The sequence below is a fragment of the Mastomys coucha genome, unplaced genomic scaffold (genome assembly GCF_008632895.1).
Source record: "Mastomys coucha isolate ucsf_1 unplaced genomic scaffold, UCSF_Mcou_1 pScaffold22, whole genome shotgun sequence".
In the NCBI taxonomy this organism is placed as follows: domain Eukaryota; kingdom Metazoa; phylum Chordata; class Mammalia; order Rodentia; family Muridae; genus Mastomys; species Mastomys coucha.
This window is the reverse complement of record NW_022196905.1, coordinates 220,527,054-220,551,964: the sequence shown is the minus strand read 5'-3', so window position 1 is coordinate 220,551,964 and position 24,911 is coordinate 220,527,054. Positions and strand designations below refer to the sequence as shown.

The 24,911-nt window shown below is 39.4% G+C and overlaps 1 protein-coding gene across 21 annotated transcripts in view; it reads right to left on the bottom strand.

The window, feature by feature from the left end:
• Inpp4b (inositol polyphosphate-4-phosphatase type II B) overlaps positions 1 to 24,911 on the bottom strand; it is a 752,337-nt gene that overhangs the window by 7,040 nt on the left and 720,386 nt on the right. Inside the window, exon 26 of one of the 21 annotated variants that reach the window (XM_031340465.1) lies at positions 9,860 to 10,262. The exons of the other annotated variants lie outside the window; for them this stretch is intronic. Within the exon in view, the coding sequence (XP_031196325.1) occupies positions 10,250 to 10,262 (13 nt within the window). The 3' untranslated portion in view covers positions 9,860 to 10,249. Of the gene's footprint in view, positions 1 to 9,859; positions 10,263 to 24,911 lie in introns of those variants that run through there. 21 annotated transcript variants of the gene reach the window in all.

Genomic DNA, 24,911 nt, shown 5'->3' with positions numbered 1-24,911 from the left:
GCATTTCTTCTTTGTATTACATGGAGAAATATTTTTAAAGATGATGCACTCTTTGCTTTTTGAAGGAAAAAAAAACATAGTCACATAGAGGCTAAAGCTACATGCAGAAGGAAAAACTGGGTGGCCATAATGGTACCTGCACACAAGACTGCATGAATGAAATTAAGTGATGAAACAGCTTGCATAAAATGGTCTGATAAATGCAGCTTTGGGAAATGAGAGCAAGAGGACATGAGACATAGGACTCGGGAGACAAGGGGTGTGTCTGGGACAGCAAACATACCTTCTCCTGATATAACATCTGTGCGATATAATTACAGTTGTTAACTCATTTCATGACATGGTTTGTTCTTTGAAAGGAATGAAACGCCTGACATGCCATCATCGCCAGCCATATTACTAGTTTAACAAAATAAATCATTTTGCCTTCAGCTAATCTTATTTAAAGGGCCAAATCTATTCCTGTCAACCCCTTTTCCAAAAACAGAGGCATATTGCAATTATACTTCAGAAAACAAAAGATTTACTTTCTGAGATCATGTATGCCATGTGTAAGAGAGAAATATTTTGCTTAATGACAGTTATTACTAGGACAAATCTAAAATTCAAAATCTAAATCTCAATGATAATCAGTGGGAAGGGGTTAGTTCCATTTCTAGTAGCTTCTCCTACATTTGGTCAGTTGTGGGTTGTTATACATAGAACTGGGCTACTTCTGTATAGGCTCCATTCTAAGAATGTGCATTCCCTCAACACTTTGTATACTGATTTCTGACCAGGGTCTGACAACACCAGCTGTCACATTTGGACAAATTATCATCTCACAGAATACTGGGAGTTACTTTAAAATATTGGATCAATGGCACTATGGTACAGTCTGGTCTCCCTGTTTGTTAAGATTTAAGCATTGTAACCAGTGACAAACTGGCTATCTGAAAAACATAATTTATTGAACAAAAGGGAGGTAAGTTTGGACTGGGAAAATTTATGTTCTCAAATTTACAAAAAAAATATATTACTTGCTCCACTTTCTCCTAAATGTCAAGTAAACTTGATTTTTTGTGTTGTTGTTGTTTTAACTTTTAAAAGAAATTTTTTTGTTTGTGTGTTTATTCTGAATGTATATATGTGTATCATGTGCATATCTGCTGGCTGTGGATACCAGAAAAAAAAGTTGGGTCTCCTAGGAACTGGAGTTACAGAGAATCATAAGCCACCATGTGGGTGCTGGGAAATGAATCCATGTCCTCTGGGAGATCAATCCAGACTCTTAGGCCCAATTTTATTTTTTTTTAATATTTGTCTTTTATTATGTGCACTAGTGTTTACTTGCATCTATGTATATGATTCGGGGCAAATCTGGCTCTCATGGTAAAGTAAACCAAACTGTAGTTACAGGAGGCAACTCATGAGTACCAGGAACAGAACCAGGAACAGAAACCAGATCTCCTGCAAGAGCAACAAGTGCTTTTTTATAGATAATTTTTTTTTTTAAATTTGAAATTGCACTGTAATTATATTATTTATCCCTTTCTGTTCCTCCAGTCAACCCACCCCATGTACCTTCCTCTTACTCTTTCTTAAGTTTATGGTATCTATTACTTTAATGTTTTTTATACACATATAATTGTATATGTATACATACCTAAATTATATGAAGATAATATGGTTAACCCATATAATGTTAGGGAAATCTCATAGAACCTCAGCTCCAGAAGAACTACAGGCAACTAAGGTATTCTGAGAGTGGCAGGAACAGTCTTCGTCAGGGAAGAGCACACCAAATGGATCTACTGTGGGTGGTCAGCCCTGAAATCATACACATACACCTAGTACTCTAAACCACTATGCTGTTGAGATCTGAACCAATCCAAGACTTTCTCAGAAGTCCCGATGAAAGGACAAAAACATTTTATGTATCCTTGCTTGCCACACCCACTCGTTTACTCCGGTAAAATCTGCAACATCGGGGGTAAAAGCCTGATTAAAGATAAGAAGCCTTATGACTTCAAAGGGGGGTCTGTGCCTTCTGGATATTCAGACAGTGATTGGCATCTCCTAACTCAGATGTGTTCCAGATTAGTCTTTCTAATCATCAACATGCCCTCTTACTTAGGCATAAAGGTGCCCCAAGAAATGATTCGTAAATGGCTAAGATTGGGCATTGTTTCCTGGCCAGCACAACATTCCAATATATCCTAATTTATTTCCAAGCTGTCCTTAGCTTGGAATTTCTCACAAGGAATCTGCCTTATCAGATAGAATGTCCTCAGAGTTAGCAACAGAGGCCAGGCACCATTGCTCACTGTTAATATAGTTAAAATTCTCAGGGCAGTCCCACAGAAGAAAGAACTGTTTTACATACTAGAGTGTAATCAAAGGACTTCCCTCAGGTAAAGGCATTAGCAGGAACTGCTAGATTGGAACCTCCTGGTGCTTGCCTTCAGTAGACCCAGAGAATTAGCATAGGAATACCAAAATATCCCCAGTGGGGAGGGCACCACTGCTCCTCTGCCTGCTTCACACCTGGATACTTGATCCTACCTACCTTGATGTAACCATCCCTTGCCTATGTGATCTTATTGACCTTGATGTGACTGTTGCCTGCCTACATGACTCTTGTCATTCGCCCTGTTTTCTGTATACCATATAAGCCTGGTTTTCATTTTGTGCATTGCACTCGCACTCTGACTAGAACTAGAATTTAGATGGACTAGGACTTAGATTCATGCAGTCCACAGCCCCCCAACCCAGAATACTTGGGCCCGGGGAGAGCGGTGCACCAGTCCAGAGGAGATGGCTGTTGCTTTAGACCCAGTGTGTTTCAGGTGGCCTCAGATGTACCTTAACTGCTGAGCTGCTAGATTTATCATTTCTCTCTTGTAATGACTGTAAAAGCCTCATGCCATTTTTAAGAAATACATTCAGATTCAGCACACTCCTGTGTCGACTCTGTCATCCTGCGACTTATTGCCCACCTGACCAGAACTCTCATCCTGCTGAATACAGGGTCCCCACAATGAACCCAGTCCATGGCACTTGCTCAGGAGTAGATTTCGCAAGGCCAGTCTGGACATGAAGCTGGAGCCTCAGAGATGTTAAAAGTTTTTCCTGGGAACTTGGCCTTTTTCTAAAGAGACTGGAGCCATCAGTCTGAGGCCACTGTGTTTGTCTGTAATGCTCTACAGATACCCAGGATTCCCTTTGTGCAACCTTACTTGATAAGCCTCTTGCTGACTTTGTCCTATTATATAAGACATATTGCTAATTCTGTCCCATCTCCTCCCTGGAAATAGTATATAAGATGCAGTACTTCTTAATAAATTTGTTTGGTATAAGACAGCTTGAGCAAGACCTCCCAGACACAAACTTCATCTTCTTTATCCCCATAACTCTTTATCTTCTGTCTCCTGGTCCTCTCTCTAAGGAGAATAACCTGCTGGTCCAGCTCAAAATGTCAACCAGGGACACATGAGTACAGGACACATGAATGTAGCTATAATATATAGATACATAAGTGAAATCAACCTGAGGGAAGAAACTGAAGTACTGGGTTAGAACAAGGAATAGCAAAATTGTTAGGAGAACCTTTTTATTTTTCTTTAGATCAATGGTTCTCAACCATTGACCCTTTGCACAAGGGTCTCCTAAGAACACCAGAAAACACGGACATTTACATTAAAATTCATAAAAGTGACAAAACTGCAGTTATAAAGTAGCAACAAACTTAGAAAACTTGGGGGTCACCACAACATGAGGAGTGTATTAAAGGGTTGCACTATAAGGAAGGTCTAGAATGGTTGCTTCCCCTGTTTCCTTTGCTTCTGCATTCCTTTTTTATTTTATTTTATTTTATTTTTTATTTTTTTGCAATGTATTGCTAAAGCCTTTAGAGAACATATTTTCTTTCATTCTGAAACTCTGCACTTGGTTCTCTGATGAAGATCCTATAAGTTTAAAGACATTGAAATGTGTAGATAAAAATTTAAAGACTGGTCCAAAGTAAGAATGATTCCACGGGCAAGAACCATTTGCAGACACTATTAACAGTACTGTTATCCGTGCAGGCAGGGGCCTAGTATAACTATCCTGAGAGGCTCTACCCAGCAGCCTCTGGGTAGGTGCAGATGATCCACTGACAAACATTAGATGGAACTGTTCCGGCAATCTTCTGGAAGTGCTTGGGAAGGATTAAGGAACATGGAGGACACAGGGACACCACATGAAGACCAACATAGTCAACTAACCTGGACTATTGGGGGCTCCCAGACACTGAGCCACCCACTGGAGTGAGCATGGGCTGGACCCAACCCCATCACACACACATATGTAGCAGATGTACAGCTTGTTCCTCATGTGGGTTTTCCAACAACTGGAGTCGGGCTGTCCCTGAAGCTGTTGCCTGCCTGTGGAATATTTTCCCCTAACTGAGGTGCCTTATCTGGCATCAGTGGGTTGGATGTGTCTAGTCCTGCAGTGACTTGATCTGTCAGGGTGGGGTGGTACTCAGAGAGGGTGCTCCCACTTCTCAGAGGAGAAGAAGAGGGGGGAATAGGGAGAAATGTTGTTAGGGGGGTGATATTGGGATGTAATGTGAATAAATGAATTAATTAATTAATGAAAAAAGATAGACTATCACCTTCCAAGACCACATGCATTTCATATTAATGAATTGGCAAGGTAGAATTTGATTAGAGATTGTTTTGATCCACAGCATAAATTTGATTCAATTATGATTCAACAGTCCTGTAAATCTGGTCCGTCTACTCTGAAACAGACTACCAGACAAGAGATAAAAATTTAAAATTAAAAGAGAGAGAGGGAGGGAAGGAAAGAGAGAAGGAGGGAGGAGGGAATGGATGAGAGGGAGAGAGAGGGAGAGGGAGAGAGAGAGGGAGAGAGAGGGAGAATGGGGAGGGAGAGGGAAAGAGAGATAAAGAGAGGGGAAGGGAAGAGAGAGAGGGGAAGGGAGAGAAAAAGGGGGAGGGAGAAAAGAGAGAGAGGGGAGGGAGAGACACGGATAGGGAGGAGGGAGTGAATGAGAGGAGGGAGTGAGAGAGGATAAAAGGTAAAGGGCCAGGTTGATGACAACATTCTTGAATTACTTTCCCTCCATGATGCCTCAGAGAAGGAGAATATTTTCATTTGGATCATACAGTTTTAAAACCACCTGGAAGGGCTCTGTCTCATTTAGCCTAGCCAAGTTGCTTCCTCTTTTATCATAAAGGATTATTAGATCTCCTGTTAATGCCCTCCGCCCTTCATTTGTGGGAGCTGGAGGAGCCTGAGTCCCCTGATATTTTGGACAAAAAAGGCCTGCCACTACAACAGAGGATGTTGCTGAAGAGAGAAATAGAAAGAGCTGCACAGTGGCCCAGGCTGGGAAGACTGGGCGTGGCCCACTCAGCAGCAGAGCACCAGGTTCCTTGGGCAGTGTGGCCCACCCCTGGTTCCCTGGAGACCTGTCTCTCAGGTCTGACTAGAGAGGAGAAGCAGCTGCACAGCAGGGAAGATGTGGCAAAACAGCCTGAGAGGGAAAGACCAAGACAAGTCAGACAAAATATCTAGAACGTTTCCCCACTGCAAGTGTATTCACAGTACCCGCATTCTGCCCACGCCCCATCGTGTTTTCCCAGGTCAGCTGTGGATGCCTTCTAAGAGCTCCGTTATGAAAGCAGAGCCCCTGGTGCCCATTTGTCTATGTCTGAGTGGAAGTTAACTCTGAAGTATGCAAGTTGATCTTCCCACTTCAGATTCGAGCATGGTTCTTCTCTGTTCGTCCCTCCTTACTCCCTTTCCTGAGTCAGACTGGTCCTCTGACAGGGAAAAGGAGAAGAAACAACCTAATAGATAAATACAAAAGAAAAGCTGGACCTGAGCTGGTAACGTTCCTTAGGGAGACTTGAAAATGTAATTCTTTCTCCTTCCCTCCTTTCTTCTTCATTTGTTAAAAAACAAAATAAACAAGCCCCCCCCCCAATATCAAACAAAAAGCAAACCCCACTGCCCCTTCAGTTTCCTTGAGCTAAAGGGATGTTGTGTCAGGACTTTAATTTTTTTTTATGTTGATAGTTTTATGTGATAGATAGCACATATACTAACAGAAACCACTAAGCAGCAAAAAACAAAGCTGCTGTGGTGAAAAAACATCCAGGTGTGCACTGCTGGGTCTCTAAGCCAATTTTACATATAAACAGGGACTGGGGAGGGATCTGCCTGTATAACTGTAAAGCTACATGGCATTGAACAATCAAAACTGTTATAAAGATAAAAGATACAAACTATTTTAATAACTGAAGATTTATTTGCAAAGATGGGTATATGTTTATGAAACAGAAAACTAAAATACTTTTTAAGATATAAATGTCCTAATAAGGCCTACAGGCACATAGAGGCTAAGATTTAAAGATATATAAGATTTAAAGATATTTAAAGATATTTAAAGATTTAAAGATTTAAAGTATGACATTAGAGTTTATAGGATCTAAGATTAACAGTTACAAAAAATGGCTATAATGCATGTAAATCAAGGTTTATTTTAAAATAACTGGCTATTAAAATATTACACAATAGTTAAATATATCAGACTGGTGGATGACCTTCTGGGCTTTTCTCATGTGAGGTTCTGCACTGCTTTCTTTAGCCAGACTGGGATATAATCAACCATCCTTATTTGTTTGTCATTGGTGGGACTCTCATTCAGCCTTTGGTCTGGGTGACATGTATGGCCTATGGCTTTGGAATCCAGAAGTCTAAAGTACAATTTCTCAGATATTGTCAACTCATTTAATCACTTGAGTTTTCTAGTTTCTAATAATCCAGGTTACCTCATTCTTTTGATGTTTCACAGAATGCAGTGGGAATCTGACATCCCTGATTCCAGGATGATATTCCCCCTGGGGACATGCTTCATGATTCAAAAGAACTCTGTGCCTCTAAGTAGGTGAACTAGAGTGCTGGTTGGCTTGTCCTGGAGGCAGCCACCTGGTCTGAATGAAGATAACTTCTTAACATTTCCTTATTGGCTACATCCTCTTATAATGTCTTCAGGGATGGGTAGAGGGACTCAACTGGACCTTTACCTGTGAGCCCCAGCCCCAAGTAGTGTGATTGTCTAAGAGACTTTCAAGGGAAAAAAGAACAACTATAATATAGACATTCTTTTACATTTGGAGTCATGGATGATGTTAACCTTAGGAATCTTTTATACATTCAGGCACCAAATTCATCTGGCCTCAAGAAATAAAAAAAGGGGAGCTGTTGAGACCTGGATTAATCCAAGGCTTTCTCAGAAGCCCTGCTGAAAGGACAAAAAGAGCCCGCTCCGTGACCTTGTTCAGGAGACCGGGCAAGGCCAGTCTGGAGCTAAAGCAGTGAAGTTTGTCCAGGGATCTTGGCTTTTTTCTTTAAAGAGACTGGTGTTATCAGACCCAAGGCTGTTGTGCACTCAGTCTGTAATGCCCTGGTCATACCCTGTGCTCACTTTGTGCAAATTTGCTGAATTAGTCTCCTGCTGACTTTGTTCCATTGTTTAAGAGATTCTTTGAACTCTGTTCTTTCCATCTCCTGGAAATAGTATATAAAATGCTGAACTTCTTAATAATTTTGGTTGGCATAAGACAAAAAGTGAGCAAGACCTCCTGACCCTATGCTGTATCTTCTTTCTCAATCCTATCTCCTTATTTTCTGACCTCCTGGTCCTCTTTCTCAGAACCCAGTCATTAAAAAATGATGTGACTTATCCAGGTCCCAATCTCTCCAGTCCCAAGGTACAGTCAGTTTTAAAGTATCAATACCTTTGAATGTGTCTGTGATAAGGCACCTTGTGTCATATTATTAATTCATCGTTTTGAATTCCTTACATTGTTGGTGGATTTCAGAGAATCTTTTATTCACTCATTAAATTATTATCCTTTACTAACCATCATGGGCTAGTCACTGCTTCATGAAAGGAATAAAACAGTGGAAAATGAAATAGTAATGTTTGTTTTGATGAGGTTTCCTCTTGAGTTTGTCAAGCGAAAATGGAGTAACACCTGGCCCAAAACACTGGGTGATAAAGAGCAGAGCGTGTGAGCCTAAATGGGATTAGGAAAGTGTTCCTGGAAGTCACATGTCAGAGGGTAAAGGAAGGAGTCCTATGACTTTCATAGTAACTTTTCTGTTGAGGGGAAGCATTACCCACAAGCTTCCTGGTATAATAATACTGATTGTTTTGGATTGGATACAAATAGGAACAAGAGAATGCTAGGACAACCCTGTTTGGATTGGCTGTATCTAAAGACAGAAAAGGAGAGGTGGTCCAAGAAGGAGTAGATGGACAGATAAATGGAAAGGAAGAAGTCACAGTTATATATTCCACTCTCACATCATAGTCTAATAGCTGCCCCTTTGACAACAGTTTGAGATTTCCTACCTATATTCCTTCAGACAAATCAGTCAAGGAGCACATACGCAGTGGTGGTTTTAGAATTTGAACACCTACTTAAAGATCTGTTCTTTCATGTATCATTTGAGTGTTCTTGGGAAAAGTGGTCAACATAGTATGTCTTAATTTCCTTGTCTCTAAGAGAGAGGCAACCTAGAGTACAGAACTGCTGTGAATTAACATTTGTATGTCAATGTATGTGAGAAGATAGGAAGCATATCACAGACATACTATAATAGTCATCATTGTCATATCACCTGTATATCAGTAAATATATGCAGTGTGGTAATATAGTTCAAATATTTTTTTTCTAGGAGTGACACATACCCAAAAGGGTTGAAAACCAGTAGATCTTGAAGTGGGTGTGTCCACAGGGTCTTACCATGGACCAGAGGGCCAGTGAGAGCTGCCTTATTTTACCTGAATACCTGTACAGAATATTTATGTATGTACTAGCACAGTACCAAGGTAAACAACAGCCACATTATTTAAAATGGATCACCTAGAGTCACACAGCAATGGGTCAAGTACTGTCAGATTTAGGGTCTGTGCAAAAAGAACAGTTGAAAATAACTGATCTACCCCAGCGATGGGCAATTCTAGGGATTCAGAAATGGTACGTTTCAGGAACTACCCCCTATCCCACAATCACCATGTACAGAGCTCAGTCAGAGACTGTGTGAAGGCAGGTGGGGCAAAGGGACAAGGGGCCTGAAGGCTCTAAGATCCTCTTTGATCCTTCTAATCCCAGCTGTTTTCATCTCTGGGCTGCATATACCTTATCAAAGAACATTACTCCATTGCAAACTCTTCACACACACAAATTATAGAGTTCTTGAAAACATTAAGTAATATGACACATGTTATATTACATATTATATTACAATATACATGTCATATTATAAAGATACTAAGTACGGTGCCAGGCATAATCTAAGGCTGACTAAATGGTAGCTCTTGTTATTATAATTATTATAAATAGCCTCCTTACATCATGAACTCTTGACTTGTCCAGTTTTAATATGAAGGAAGGCTATCTTCAACTTTATTAGCATTATGCTTCTCCAATATTTCCTTAAAAGAGAAGAGTGATCTACTGAAGTTATCTCCCTCCCTCTCTCCCTCCTTCCCTCCCTTATCTGCCCCACCCTTCCTCCCTCTGTTCTTTCCTTTTCTCCTTCTCCTCCTTCTCACCTCCACCACCACCACCACCACCACCATCATCATCATCAATTTACCTATCTATCCATTTATGCTCCATGGTGATTGCAAATTCAGATGCAAATATTAGCTACAGTTTATGTATGTACAATGCAGAGGTACCCTTTTTCCTAGAAGGCTGACCCTATACATAAGCACTACTTAAGGAATGGAGCTCTCAGAAGAATAGAAAAAAAGAAAAACTAAGGGTGAGAAAATCTTTTAAATTTATGGTGCTCACTCCAAGTTTAGAGTGCTAATTTCTATCTGAGTGCACTTTTATCCCTGACACTCAAAGAACACACTTCCTATTTTACCCTCTGGATGCTTTATGTGCTTTCCATGTCAACATTAGTAAGTCAAAGGATTTTGGTTTTGGAAGGGCAATTTTAGAATCAAATTAATTTGTTGCTTATTAACTTCTATCTCTGGAGATTAGAGTAATGCATTAAACTTGCCTCCCATATAATCAGCACATAATGCAGTTAGAATTCGAAAGAGCCTGGCCACGAAGCTGCTTACTGTGTGAAGCTAGTGATGTGTCCAGAGCTGACAGGTGGGCTTGAGCCTGCCCCCTTTACTCCTGCCAAGTACAGCAGAGACATTTCTTCCAATGGACTTTTAAGGACTCTGCCTGTGAGGAATGCAAAGGATGCTTTCAGTAATACTATTAGCAATTGCTTCACCAGGAGACTATGAGGCATAATTGGCGACCACCTTTCAAGGCACCCTGACAATTCAGTGTCATCAGTGTTAGTTAGAAGTGATTGTGGACCACCACGGAAGCAAATCTCAATGGAGTTCCCAGTAGAAATGCAACATGATCAGACACTTAAGGGGCAGTTACTGAATATGAAGGATAAAAAGTGATGCTCAAATACTTGTCAAAATGATCACTTAGAATAGGAATGAGTAAAAGACGTCTCATTTTTTAACACATTGCAGCCTATAAGCATAGATGATTCCTCAAACAAAACACAGTATTCATAACTTTATAATATTTGCTTGTTTCCTCATTTTTTTTGTTATTGACAATGCTGAATGTGGTCGTTTAAGTCACTCACCACAGGCATGCTCTCAACCATTCAGAATTCTGCACTGGAAATTGAGTTGCTTAGCTTGCCAGTTCGGATAACTGTTCATTAATAGTCTTGTTGCTTGGTTTTTCATGTATATCACTGCTGTAGTACTTCAAACTCATCAAAGGAAAATCAAAAATTAAAACTACATAAAAAGAAAGCAATTTTTCTTCTGACCAGTGACCTGAGATCATTTTCCATTTCATCTCGTGCTTTAAGTTTAGAGTTATGGAAATACCATCCTGCCTTATGGCCCATTCTTTTAAAGCCAATATCTTAAAGAGCTTTATTTGACTCAATACTCACATATATATTAGTATTTATAGAGAGCCATGTTTAACCCCTCCCAGATTTTGAATTATATTAGAGTTTAAATTGTCATACCAGTATTAAATGAATGTGATGCATGCTGGTACCCATGAGAGCTTTAGAAATGTTCCAAGCAATCAAAAGACTGAATATCCTCACATTTAAATGTACTTTAAAAGAAATCTTTATATTGTAACAAAATGCTCAATACTGGAGGAAATAAAGCCTTCCCTTGCCTTCTATACAGCATATAAGAGTGCCATTCCCAAACAGATAGCAAGAGAAACTATATATCCAGTTTAAACTTTCTTATTACTATAAAAGGAATGGAACGATGGGGAGATAATTAGTTTTAAATAGAATTCCCTTCATCAGACTTGAATCAGAGAGCTGGTTTGGGTCTTTGAGTTTCAGAAAGGAGAATATTTGGATCAGGTCCAGAAAGAAATATTACAAATGAGTAAAGGATCAAGGAGAAACACTGCGAAGAACAAATTAAGATTACTTTTGTGTGTATTAAAAAACTAATGAGTAATGTGCACAGTATTTTTTAGCATATGTAAGGCATAGTGAAATGAATTTGATGTATCCATTTGAGGTTTTCTCTTTAGTTTCCCGTCTTCCTTATGTTCTCTGAGGCTAGAGTTTAAATCATATGCCCCAGGGATGTTCAGAAACATTGAAAGTATAGGTGCTTGCCTGAGCTAACTAGATTTGCCTTCTTTCATGACAAAGAAAATGTGAAGTGTCCATTGGGAAGGGCAGTGCATAGTAACAGGATTCGTGGAAGCTGAGGGAGAAATAGAAGGGAGAGGAGAAGGGAGGGGAGAGATGGAGGGAAAGGGGTGCATACACAGCAGTGTCTTGGCAGAGAAGCCTGGTGACAGGAAGATGTGCAACTAACTGGTAACAGAGTGCAACCAGGGGTAGGGTGGAGAATGTGGGATGGAGGCTGGTCCTGGGCACAGCCATGTTCTTAAAGACACATATGTAAAGTCTGACTTGGATACATGCAGTGAGGTGACAATGTTTGGTGGCAGTAGAGAAAAAGAAAAGGGAGGGCAAGGCTGACTGCAGATGCAGACAGAGCCAAGCTCCAGTGCCAGCCAAAACCCATGGCAGGAGCAGAGTACCAAATCAGAGACTGGCCTCTCGGCAGAAATGAACTGAAATGTCCACGACTGTGCATTTACAAGATGTTAAAGAAACATGGGCCTGAGAGATAGTTCAGCAGTAAAACTACTTGCTGCACAAGGACAGTGGCCAGAGTTCAGATCCCAAGCACTCTAACAAGCACCTGGTGTGGCTTATATGCCCACTACCTCAGTACTCAGTGGGAGTGAGGCAGACACATGGAAGGCTGCCAAGGCCCTTGGAAATTGCAGATTTCTATACCATGCACTGAACAAGGCAGCTGAGATTCTTCTTTGATTTTCAAACATGAGTATATGGGTATATGAATCTGCATACAAACATGTACAAACACCACACACACGTAACATGCACATACATACAAAGAAACAAACCCCTAAATACATTACATCTTCTACACATTAGTGAACAAATAAATAAGGCACTTCTGCAGATAAATGGGCACATAAATGGAGATATACATTATCTAGTACTTATGTAGTTTGATTTACTTTTTAAAGATACTCCAACAACATGCCTCAGTTCTAATTGTTTCAATGTAACAATCTAAAAGTGGCTATTAAACACTGCTAAAATATTTTCAAATGTCAATATCATACTTTCCCCTTTAATTACTAACCTCCTGAGGTTTATGATGGGATACTTCCTTTTAAGATGGAATTAATGGTCAGGCCCTAAGGCATTCATCCCTCTTGGTAAAGCTTAGGAGAGAGGAATGGAGCTTGGCTCTCCCTGTGCCTCACTTTCGTGTAAAGCAGGAAGCTCAGCTACACAGAATGTGTACTTTAGCTCTGTTCTGAAACTCCTAAATAAAGCCAGATGCGCATTCATGCCATTAGACTCTAGCTTGCTTTATTCTCTATGCAACCAGGGACATGAGGCAGATATTGGTAACAAGGCACAGTGCATATAAAGGTATAGGCAGGAAGATCACAAAAGAAAATAGCCCAGCTCCTTATTATCTAACTCTATTAAATCTCAACTTCTTCCCTTTAAAATGAGAACATTCACATTTCCTACAGGATTACCATGAGAATTACACAAATGTACACAGTACTCTCATAATAGTAAAAATGAGTAAATAAGGCAATTTTAAAGTTACCTTCTGTTTCTTCCCCTTAGGTTAAGTTGTGTGTGTGTGTGTGTGTGTGTGTGTGTGTGTGTGTGTGTGTATGTGTGTGTGTGTATGTGTGTGTGTGTGTTTGTGTAAAACAAAGCATACCCTGACAAGATGTAGCCTGCTTAGCTTTTTCTTACTTTCTCCTGTGTATTGTTGTTGAATCATTAAGGATGTGGGAAGACACTCTTACCTATTCATTATCTGTAAGTCAGGGTCTCACTTTATATTCAAGACTGGTCTATAATTCATTACATGGACCAGGGTGGTCTTGAACTTGCATTAGTCCTTCATGTTCTCCCTCCCAATTGCTTGGATTGTAGGTATGGCCAGTATATTCAGATTCTCCTTTATCTAATTTAAAAACTTCCCTGAGTTCCTCATTTTTTTTTAAGCTGATAAGTCTTAAAATTGTCTTTCTAGCTGCCATCTCTGAATTCTGCTGTTGCATCCAGTTGGATGTCTAACTAGCATCGAAAGGCAGCAGGGCTAACAGAGTTTGGTGCCATCTACTTGGCTCACACATACCTTCCTTCTCATGAAGGGCACTGTGATGTGAATGTAGAATGATCCCAAGAGGCCACATTTAGTCCTCAGCTAGTAGCACTGATTTGGAAGGTTCTGAAACATTTAAGAGGTGGGGTCTTGCTGGAGAAAGTGTATTAGCTGGGGAGGCTTTGAGATTTTATAGCTTGGCCTCACCTCCTGTTCTCCTTCTTTTCCTGACTCCTGATGCCCCAAGGATGGAGGTATACTAACATAAAATACCCCCCCACACACCTGTAGAGAAGCAGTCGCAATCGCTGAGAGGAGGCAGTGATTTTCAGGTACATTTTCTATTCTTCTCTGTGCCCTCTTGTAACAACACTGAAGCAGATAATCACCCCAGGGTCCAACTGAGCCATCACTTATGTCACTTGAAACAGTGTGCCACAACAATGCTGGAAATGGCCCTGCCATTTGCCAAACAGATGGCCATCAGGAAGACTAAAAATACCACCTGGAGCTAATTGTAGAAATTGCCTGAAGTTAACTTTTCTGATTAAAACAAAAAGTGTTGCAGGAGCTTCATTCTAGAATTACCAGGAGAATTCTACGGGCATGGTTTATTCTCTCCCCTTCCATTTCCTTAGTGGTTTGCTGCACATCATTCAGAAGGCCCATTCTGGATTGACTATTATGTTCAACTGAGTATGTCACAGGCTCCAAGCTAGGAGAGGAGTACTTCCCCACACCCAATGCTTCAATTCTGTTTAGATTCCTTCTAAATTGCTCAAGGCCTTCCTTCCACTCAAATTGGTGGCACTAATAGAAACTATTGCAGGTCCTCTTGGCCCAGTGTCTGTGTTTTCATCAGAGGTCCATAGTTCTAAAGGGAGGAATGCTGGCTCGCTAGCAGTCTAAGGGGCACAGGGCTGGAACTGTGTGCACAAGTAGATTAATGAGACTCTAGCTTTAACACACAAAATCCTGCTCTCTTAGCCCATCTTTTTCAGAGGACTCACTAACTCCTCAGCTTTTCTATACCATGGGGACTCATGAGCCTTCTTTCCCTGAGATTTCCCTCACTCCATAGTTTTTACACACTGTGGGGCTCATGGCCTATTCCTAATGGAACTCCACAGGTTTTACACACTATCAAAGTGCACTCTCCCTTCTCTCTCTCTCTCTCTCTCTCTCTCTCTCTCTCTCTCTTTCTCTCTCTCTCTCTCAGAAGTAGATGCCATAAAGATGACTGAGTATCCTATTTTTTCTTCAACAATCCTCAGGACATATGGCAGACATTCCTTTTCTTAGGTAATGATGAGTCCATCAGTGTGGCTGCTTTGGTGCTAAATCACAAGATTTGAGAAATTAAAGATGTAAAGAAAAGGCAGAGCTAAGCAAAGGATTCAAGCATAGGAAAATGGTATTCTTTGGGTTTCTTTGTTATAAGAAACACCATGCCTAGCCTGAGGAGGAAAGGGCCCTCCCCACACCAATCATTCATCCAGAAAATGTCCCACATGGGCATGCTCTCAGGCCATGCTGATGGAGACAACTCCTCACTTTAGGTTTCCTCTTCTCAGGTGACTCTAGAGTTTCTGTCAAGTTTTGAAAAAAAATAACACATGTTAGACCTGTTTTTATGCTTGAAATTATATAGGCTATATATCCAGAAAGAAGAAATGCTATGATTATCTTTGCTGAAGTGTGCATGTATCTCAAGTTCAAAGACAGTAAAATAAATCAAGTTGGTTTTGGGGATCAGCAAACTTCAGCCTTTACCTAGATACTTGGGTTATAAATCAGATGCCCCTGGAACAGTGAAATCTACATGGAATTTAAGATTACAACAGTATTTCAGACTGCATTTAGAAATGTATGGGTGCATACAAAATTCTGAAGGAGGAATAGAAGATGAAGTAGAAGAAATAAAAGCAACAATGTAACAAACGAACAGCACTTAACAGTTGGCCAGTGCCTGTCCTTGGCTAAAATATGCATTTTCTGGGAGTATAATACATATTTACTAATATATTTCTGTCTACAAAGTTGAATATGTCAATGGGCAGAAATCCATTCATAGTCAAATTAATGGACTGTGATTACAAAGATCCCTAAAAGACAAAGTCTTCAGAAATATAAAGAGCTCTTCAGAAACCACACATCACTTCTCCAAACCACAAATCAATTCTCCAAAAAGCTGTGGCTTATTGTGTTGGAGATCCCATGGATGTTAGGAGCTGATTTCATGACATCTTGTCAAATGGTTTACAATTGCTGAGCTCTAGAATCACAGGACCTAAAATCCTTCCACTCTTTCAATTCCCTTTACTAGAAAAAAAATCAAGTAGTTAAAGAAAAGCCTGCTGACAGGTTGGTGATGAAACTATAGAGAATAGCCTTTGTAAAAGGAGACTACAAAGTCAATGCAGTAGTGACACTGAGTACTCTTACATAGAAACAGGGAGCTCAAATTCTACTTCCTTGTGCTACAAATGGCTGCATTCTAACAGATGAGCAGATGTTATTTCAGTAGAAGGCATTATCTCTCCCATTGCCTAAAAGTATTTCCCATTAGAGAAATATTAATAAAAGGGCAATAAATAATTAAAATAAAGAGATGCATCATTAGCCTGTAAATCTTGATAGTTCTATAAGTATTGGGATAGTTTTCTTCCAAGTGGAAATCAGCAGGCACAATACATCATTTTTCTGGTATAGAATTATGCTTTCATTCTAGCAGACCAGAAAGTCCTAGAATGGAATCGGATTTCCCATTTGATATTTGTATTGTTGGAACAGCTGCATATTTTTCTTTACATTAACATAGTCTTATTGAAAGCTGGATGATAATTATATAAGTATACATGTGTTAATGTGAAGGCTAGATATGAGTGTGAAGAGTCTCACACACACGCACACCTCCAAATCAGTCTTATTATACCTTGCCTACCTGAGGGCATGTATATTCCTATATATACCTGTATTAGTATAGCACATCTAGAGTATATGAAGTGACAGAGAATCTGTAGCTGCAATTATTGTAACTATTGATATAATATTACTAATTATTTATTGAACAAATAACAGAGAAATAATCCACAAACTATTTCTGTTAATTAATTAATATATTTTTGGAAGAATATTGCCTGTAAATTAGAATAATCTCTGAAATGTTTATAAATCCTAGTAGTGATTTCACAGTAAGAACATTTATTACCCATTACTATAGCAGTGTTTAGGCTTCCATACATAAATAATTCATATTGTATTGCTTTCTCTAAATATACTTTAAATTTTCAAATCCAAATTTGATTGGATATTTTAAATCTTGTGTTTAATGTTTTCTTTTTATTCAGTTTTCAGGGTTGAACCTAGACCTCGTGAAATCTAGAAATAAATTCCTGTGCCCATTTCTCTGGCACACATTTTGGCTCTTTTGAACAATAACAAAAAGACCAAATTAAAAAATACTGCTTACTGGTGCTGGTGAGATGGCTCTTCTGGTAAGAACACTGATTGTTCTTCCAAAAGTCCTGAGTTCAAATCCCAGCAACCACATGGTGGCTCACAACCACCCGTAATGAGATCTGACGCCCTCTTCTGGTGTGTTAGAAGCCAGCTACAGTGTGCTTATGTATAATAATAAATAAATCTTTGAGAAAAAAAATGCTTGCTTCTTCTTGAGCTTCATATGGTCTGGGAGTTGTATCATGGGTATTCTGAGTTTTTTGTTCAGTGAAGACATACCATGTGTGTTCTTTTGTGACTGGGTTACTTCACTCAGGATGATATTTTCTAGTTCCATCCATTTGCCTGTGAATTTCATGAAATCATTGTTTTTAACAGCTGACTTGTTTAAATGTACCACATTTTCTGTATCCATTCCTCTGTTGAGAGATATCTTACCATCTTCTAGCTATTAAAATAAGGCTGCTATGAACATAGTGGGGCATGTGTCTTTGTTATATGTTGCAGCATCTTCTGGGTATATGTCCAGGAGTGATATAGCTGGGTCCTCAGGTAATACTATGCTCCATTTTCTGAGGAACCGCAAGACCAAAGTGTGGAAGCTTCAGTCCTACTTAAAAGGGGGAACAAAATAATCACAGGAGGTAGAGAGAGAGAGAAGGACTTGGGAGGGAGAGAGGAGGGAGAGGAGACAAAGGGGGGCAGGATCAGGTGTGGGAGGAGATGGGGAAGATGTACAGAGGATTAGGAAACTGAACAGAGGTGTGTAGCAGTTGGGGGTGGGGAACTAGAGGTAGCAACCAGAAAGTCCCAGATGCCTGGAAAGCAAGAGCCTTCCAGGACCCTACAGGGATGACATTAGTAGAAATACCCCACAAAAGGGAGGGAGAACCTGTCAAGATCATATCCAGATGTTAGGCATACCCCCAACCCCTGGTTGAGGGATGAGGCCATCTACCTATCTCCAAAATTTTAACCCAGATTTGCTCCTACCTAAAGGAAATACAGGGACAAAGAGTGGAGCTGAGACTGAATGAACGACCATCCCAAGACTGGGGATCCATCCCATATGCAGCCCCCAAACTCAGACACTAGTGCTGATGCCAAGAAGTGCTTGCTAACAGGAGCCTGATATAGGTGTCTCCTGAGAGGCTCTACCAGTTCCTGACCAATACAGGAGCAGATGCTTGCAGCCAACCATCAGACTAAGCGTGGGGATCCCAATAGAGGAGTTAGGGGAAGGACTGAAGGAGCTGAAGGGGATTGCAACCCCATAGGAAGAACAACAATTTCAACCAACCAGATCCCCCCAAGCTCCTAGGGACTAAACCACCAACCAGAGTACACATGGAGGGACACATGGCTCTAGCTACGTATGTAGCAGAGGATGGCTTTATCTGGCATCAATGGGAGGGCAAGGCCCTTGGTCCTGTGAAGGCTCGATGCCCCAGTATAGGAGAATGCTGGGGTGGTGAGTTGGGAGTGGGTGGGTAGGTGGTGGACTACCCTCATGGAAGCAAGGGGGGAAAGATGGGATGGGGGGGTTGTGGAGGGAAAACTAGGAAGGAAGATAACATTTGAAATGTAAATAAATAAAATAACCAATTACAAAAAAAATGCTGTTTGCTTTTATTCTGATATAGATTATAGTGCTAATATTTCCTGTTCCGTGTCTAACAGAATAATTTTACAGAGACACTGAATCAATTTTATCATTTACTTTGTCTACCTGAAGTAATCATTGCGTTCTGAAAATATTTACCTGTAATACTTTTAATCATAAATCATTAATATGTATTGAAAATTTTCAAATATTTTTATCTTTAATAATTGTGAGCATTTAATCCCTTTAATTTAGATAATGATAATTGGGGACTGGATACAGAATAAATTAATAACAAGCATAAGTTATAATGAAAAATATTGTTGCTCCTTTATTACTTAGTTTATTTATTCCCCAGGAAATACTTATTGAAAACTAATTTGTACAGAAAGTATTACCTGATTACTTAAGTATAAATCATGCTCTCCCATGTTGATAAATATAAGCTAGAGCTATTACATGCAGATTCAAGACACATATTTATAAAATAATATGGGGTAGTTTTACAATAGAGAATGCACACACATACACACTCATACACACATATATACATACATTTATAGATATACATAGTATTTGCTTCATCTACTAGCCAAAATTAGTCTTAGATTGCCTGGTGTCTTAGGATGGAATTTCTGTATTGCATCTCACAGATGTGTAGAGCTGTGTTCACAATAGTGAAGTTCTGTATGGTTGATTTCTCCCATGACTTTAATGTATAAGTATATTGGAGACTTCGGAGGCTAACAATACATTACTTCATGAACTTTGGTGGACTTTGTCACGTATTTACTTTGTATTTATTTGATGTTCATTTTTTTTCGATTCCCATTACCACTAATATAAACAGAGTGGTGCCTTGGGGCCTTGGGACTGCCTCCAGGATTTCCCCTGTCTTGGAGGATGCTTAAGCCCTATATCTAAAGTGTTTGTAATATACAACACATCCTCTACACACTTTGTAGATTACTTACACTAAACAAGTAAGTTGGAAATGCTTAGTGAATGGTCATTTCTGATTGAATTTATTTACTGTAGACACTTTTTTTTTAAAGGGGGGGTCATGTGCAAGGCTCAGAGCTCTACAGACTTTGGAGCTTGGTTTGGGAGGGACAGCAAAGGACACAGTGGATACTATGAAAGGCCATTTAGCTTCTCTTCAGGAAATATTGAGTGGATCAGATGTGTTTGGAGACACCTATCCAAGCACTGAATATAATCTTGGCCTCTAGAAAGCAGCTAAGAGAGGAAGCTGGGAGGAGGCTGGTAAGCTGGGACAGAGACAATAGTGACTAGAGGCAGACATGCTGTTGTTAGGAGCAAGAAATTCTATATTCTTTACATATGGAGTTGTATTGTGACATGTATTCTCTATACACTAGTGATAATGTTGGTATTTGCATGGGAAAATGTGCATTGTGGCTGGTGTCATTTTTACCATTGATGATTGCTACATTCTCTCCACATAGAGAAGAATTAAAGTCGCATTTGAACTTATGGCTCAACCTCACAGAACATATTTTAGAGTATTTAAGAATTTACCCTAATCCTCCAAATTACCCCTAAGAAGCAGAGCAAAGATTAATCCTCACCTAGAAAACTGGGATGATATATGATAAGGATATAATGATTATCTGTCACTATATGAATGTTATATTAAAATCTGAAATCCAGGCCTTAACTAATACAATATTTCCCATTTACTATGGGATCTAGCATTTTAAAGGATTGAAAACATTCTCTAACCTAGTCCAGGCTTTCTTATTCCGACTTGAATTTTGATCTATGGAAGTCATAAGGAGCCACAGTAGGATCACATTTACAGTTTATATTTCAGCACTCAATAATAGAAATAACTAGAAGAAGGTTTGACACGCCAATGTAGGGGAATGCTAGGGTGGTGAGGCAGCAGAGGGTGGGTGGGTGGGGAGCACCCTCATAGAAGCAAGGGGAAAGGAGGTGGGATAGGGGGCTTTTGGAGAAGAAACCGGGAAGAGGGATAATATTTGAAATGTAAATAAAAAAATAACTAATAAATTTTTTTTTAAAAAGAAATAAATAGAAGCATCTTCCTAAAAGCTTAAGTGGTGATAGAATATATTTAATTTAAGATTTGCTTTTTATCTTTGTGTGTGTGTGTGTATGTGTGTGTGTGTGTGTGTGTGTGTGTGTGCATACAAAGAGGGTGTCAGATCTCTTGGAGTCAGAGTTACAGTTAGATGTGGGTTGTCCCATGTGGGTGGTAGAAACTTGAACCTCTGCCCTCTATGACAGGAGTCTATGCTCTTAACCTATAAATCATGCATCTAGTCTCAGTGATAAGAACCTTGTAGGGAACTAGAAGAAATTCTCTGTTTTTTAGAGATATGTACTAGTTTCATGAAGTTCCTTTAGATAGTCATTAGTGACATTTAATATATCATTTTGGAAACCTCTGATACAAATATCCTCTGCTATGCAGAAAAACTAAACGCAAAGCAGGCTGGCTGCCCAGTTCTCAGTGTAATAGTACACCCTTCATAGGTCCTGGTTTATTATCTGATTCTGAAGAGCTAAATGCCTTCTGAGCCACATCTGGGAACAGCACCCCTGTCTCTGAGCACTTTCCTATGCACCAATGAGATAAGCGCTGCTGGAAGACAAAGCTCATCATAGCCACATTTCACATCCTGGCTGGAAACTAAACTTAAATTGATCAGGAAATGGGTTTTGTTATCCATATTGTGTAGTTTAGGGAAAAATGTGTCATGGTCATAGGGAGAGTGATTGCTTTTAAGACTGAAAACAGTTTGTGGCAGTGCACATGTATACACAATAATCTAAAAATGTGGTCATCGCACAAAGCTCGGTATTTCCTTATCTTTCCTTGAAGACTGTATCAACCACAGTGTCCGCCTGAATTAGATGGGGCTCTGCAACACTTATTTTAATATTTTCTGACCTCCTACAATGGTAAGGGATGTGATTATAAGAGGGTACATAGCCAGAAGGATTCATAAATTATATCTAAGTACATCTACTGACAATGATACTATTGGCCAGTGAGTATTTGGAGATGACATGACAGCATACATAAAGGTCATTTAATTTCCATTATGTACTTTTTATAAAGGTTGAAGAGTAAGACCTGTTTACCTGTGTGGTCACAATCACAACTATGTGTTGTTGCTTTAATGTCATTAAGTTTAAATATTAATCAGCTAAATATAGCTAAGAATAGACAAATAGTAAATGTACATACATATATAGTTAGTATATATATATATATGTATATATATAGTTATAAAATTAGTTTATGAATTCCTGATACTGCCTCATATATATATATATATATATAAAATTATATATATATATATATATATATATATATAAAATTATATATATATGAAGATGGGACCTACTCTGAGAATGTATAATTCCAAATGAGATGAATCACAAGAGTAACTTCTAATAGAACCAATTTTTTTATATCATACTAGGTTCAAACTGGTTTTATATTATACTAGGTTCAAACACAAATAAATAAACCTAAAATTTTTAGGTGTGGTTACACATGCCTTTAATCCCAATACTTGGGAGGCAGAGGCAGGAAGATCTATAGGAGTCTGAAGCCAGCTTGGTCTACAAAGTGATATCCAGGAGAGTCAAGGCTATATAGAGGGACTTCTGTCTCAACAAACAAACAAACAACAACAAAGGACCCCAAATTAAAATAACTAAACAGTCAGTACTTCATTACTAGTACCAACTCTAAGAAGCACTGAAATAAATTCATGTTCTAAATTCATTGTTGTCATTTATGATGGGATGCATGGTCTTTCAGCCTAGGTGGGATTTAGATTGTGTTTATGAAAAAGTAACTAAAAACCTATTGATCCTAGCAGATAAATAAAAGCAGCTCATTGTCAAATAGGAAAACTTTTTTGTTTTTGTTTTTTTTTTAACATTTGACTGATTGTGTTGTAGCTAGATGGTATGACCATTAAAGTAAAGATTAAATTGCATTAATATTTGGCTTACTTCTCAGGATTTGCCTACACACATCCTGGGCCTTGAGCATTAGAAATTGTTAAGAGGTCATTCTGAATCTTAAGTGTTATAATATAAATATTATTTGTTCAGTGTTGCACAGATATGTATTGATTTTCTACAGTAAGCTTTTTTTTTTACAGAAACTCTTGATATAAAGAATGCGAAAATAATCTTTCAATAAAGCAAGAAAGACCAAAATCAACCAGTATTTATACATTTACATGATTTATTTTTAAAGTGAGGTTTAGACTTCATGACACTGCTACATTAAGTAAATTTGACTTTTTAAATTATATTTGTTTTATTTTCAGAGCACAATTGTTTGCCTGTATGTATACGTTTATATGCACAACATGTGTTGAGTGTCAATGGTGGCCAGAAAGGGCACATAGACCTCTAGAACTATAGCTAAAGATGGCACTGGGAGCTAAACACCAGTTCTCTTAAACACTGAGCCATCTCTCCAGCCCCAGATTTGACTTTCAAAAGAAGTGACAGTGGTATCAATTGTATTAAGGCATCTATTCCCTTCCCCCCAAATACCAAGCTTTCAGGAAGACTGTGAGACAGCATTGGGCTCTATTTGGCTCTGGTTTGGGCCTTGAGGACAAACCTGAGCCTGGCTTGAGTTTTGTAAACTGTCACAGTCACTTCTGTACTGGAGTGACTCAGAACAACCTGCTTAAGCCTGCCTTTGCCTAACTCTTGCTGACATAACTGTTGGTTCCATTAGTCACCCCATACCCTTCATCAACTTTCCCCTCCCCCTATGTCATCTCACCTAAGCAGAAAACTCTGCCTCCTCTCTCAGGCCTTTATAAAGAAAAGACTGATATAATAAAACGAGTTCCTGCTTTGACAGACTCCGATCTGAGCCATGACACTCACCATCCCTGCTCAGGCCTGGGAGAGAGGCTCGGCTGGACAGGGTTCTCCCTCTCTCGCCCAGTTCTGCCTGGCAGGGAGCCTGCTCGGCAAGACAGGAGTATGACTCTTCCTGTGACATGGAGCAAGGGTTAGGCATTATTAAACTCTGAAAGGTGTTATTAGATGGCTCTGAGAACTTTCATTAAGCCTTTTTATATAAAGACCCTTTCCTATTTTTCTGTGGGTAAATGAAGTTGCTGAGAGTGAGCTATTCCATCAATCTCCCACTTGGACATGCCTGATAGATTTGAGATGGGAGTGAATGGAGGGTATCACACTCCGGCTACAAAGAATATTTTAATCACAGATGTTGAAGACATGGCTCCTGCTTCAGGAAGCTTCATGATAATATAGTCTGCACTGTTTCCAAAAACCTTCACAGTGCGCCAGTCAAGTTGAGATGAACTTTGCATAACTCTCTTTATAGTTCCTCTAGGGTCCTGCTTTTGGCCAACACTGACTTCAAAAGAACAGTTCAGTAGCAATTCATAGAAATATTTATGATAGACAGATGGATGGGCTGTGTCTATCCTCTGATGTAATTGGTTTTTATCATGCCAGAAGTTGTCCAGTGATGTGCAAGTTAAAAATCACATTCTTATGCCACATTTTTTCCAAATCCACCTTCACATATATATATATATATATAAACAGGTTGTGCAATTCACTTTTGGAATCAGTTGGGAGACCCTCCTGTGCTACTTCTGATGTTATAAAGTAAAAATAAAAGTGGCATATTTTTTCAAATGATCTTTGCATGCTCACCTGTGAGTTCCATCATTGCTAGCACTGTATGCCCTAAGCTTGTAGCATACAGTGGAGGCAGCAGAAGTGCCAAATCAGTGGCAGCAACAGTGGTGAGGGTTGGGGAGAACAGTAGTAGTTGTGGAAAGGCAGCTACAGGAATGACTAGAGAAAAAGGCAGAGGGAGGCAGAGACAGCTGGGAAAAGGCAGAACAGTGGAACAAAGCAAGAAGAAAAGAAAGTTATTGCATTAGTTAAAGTTTCTATCACTGTGATGAAACACCATGACTGAAAGGAACTTGGGGAGAAAGGGTTTATTTCACTTAAAGTTCCATGTTACAATTCATTGTGCAAGGAAGTCTG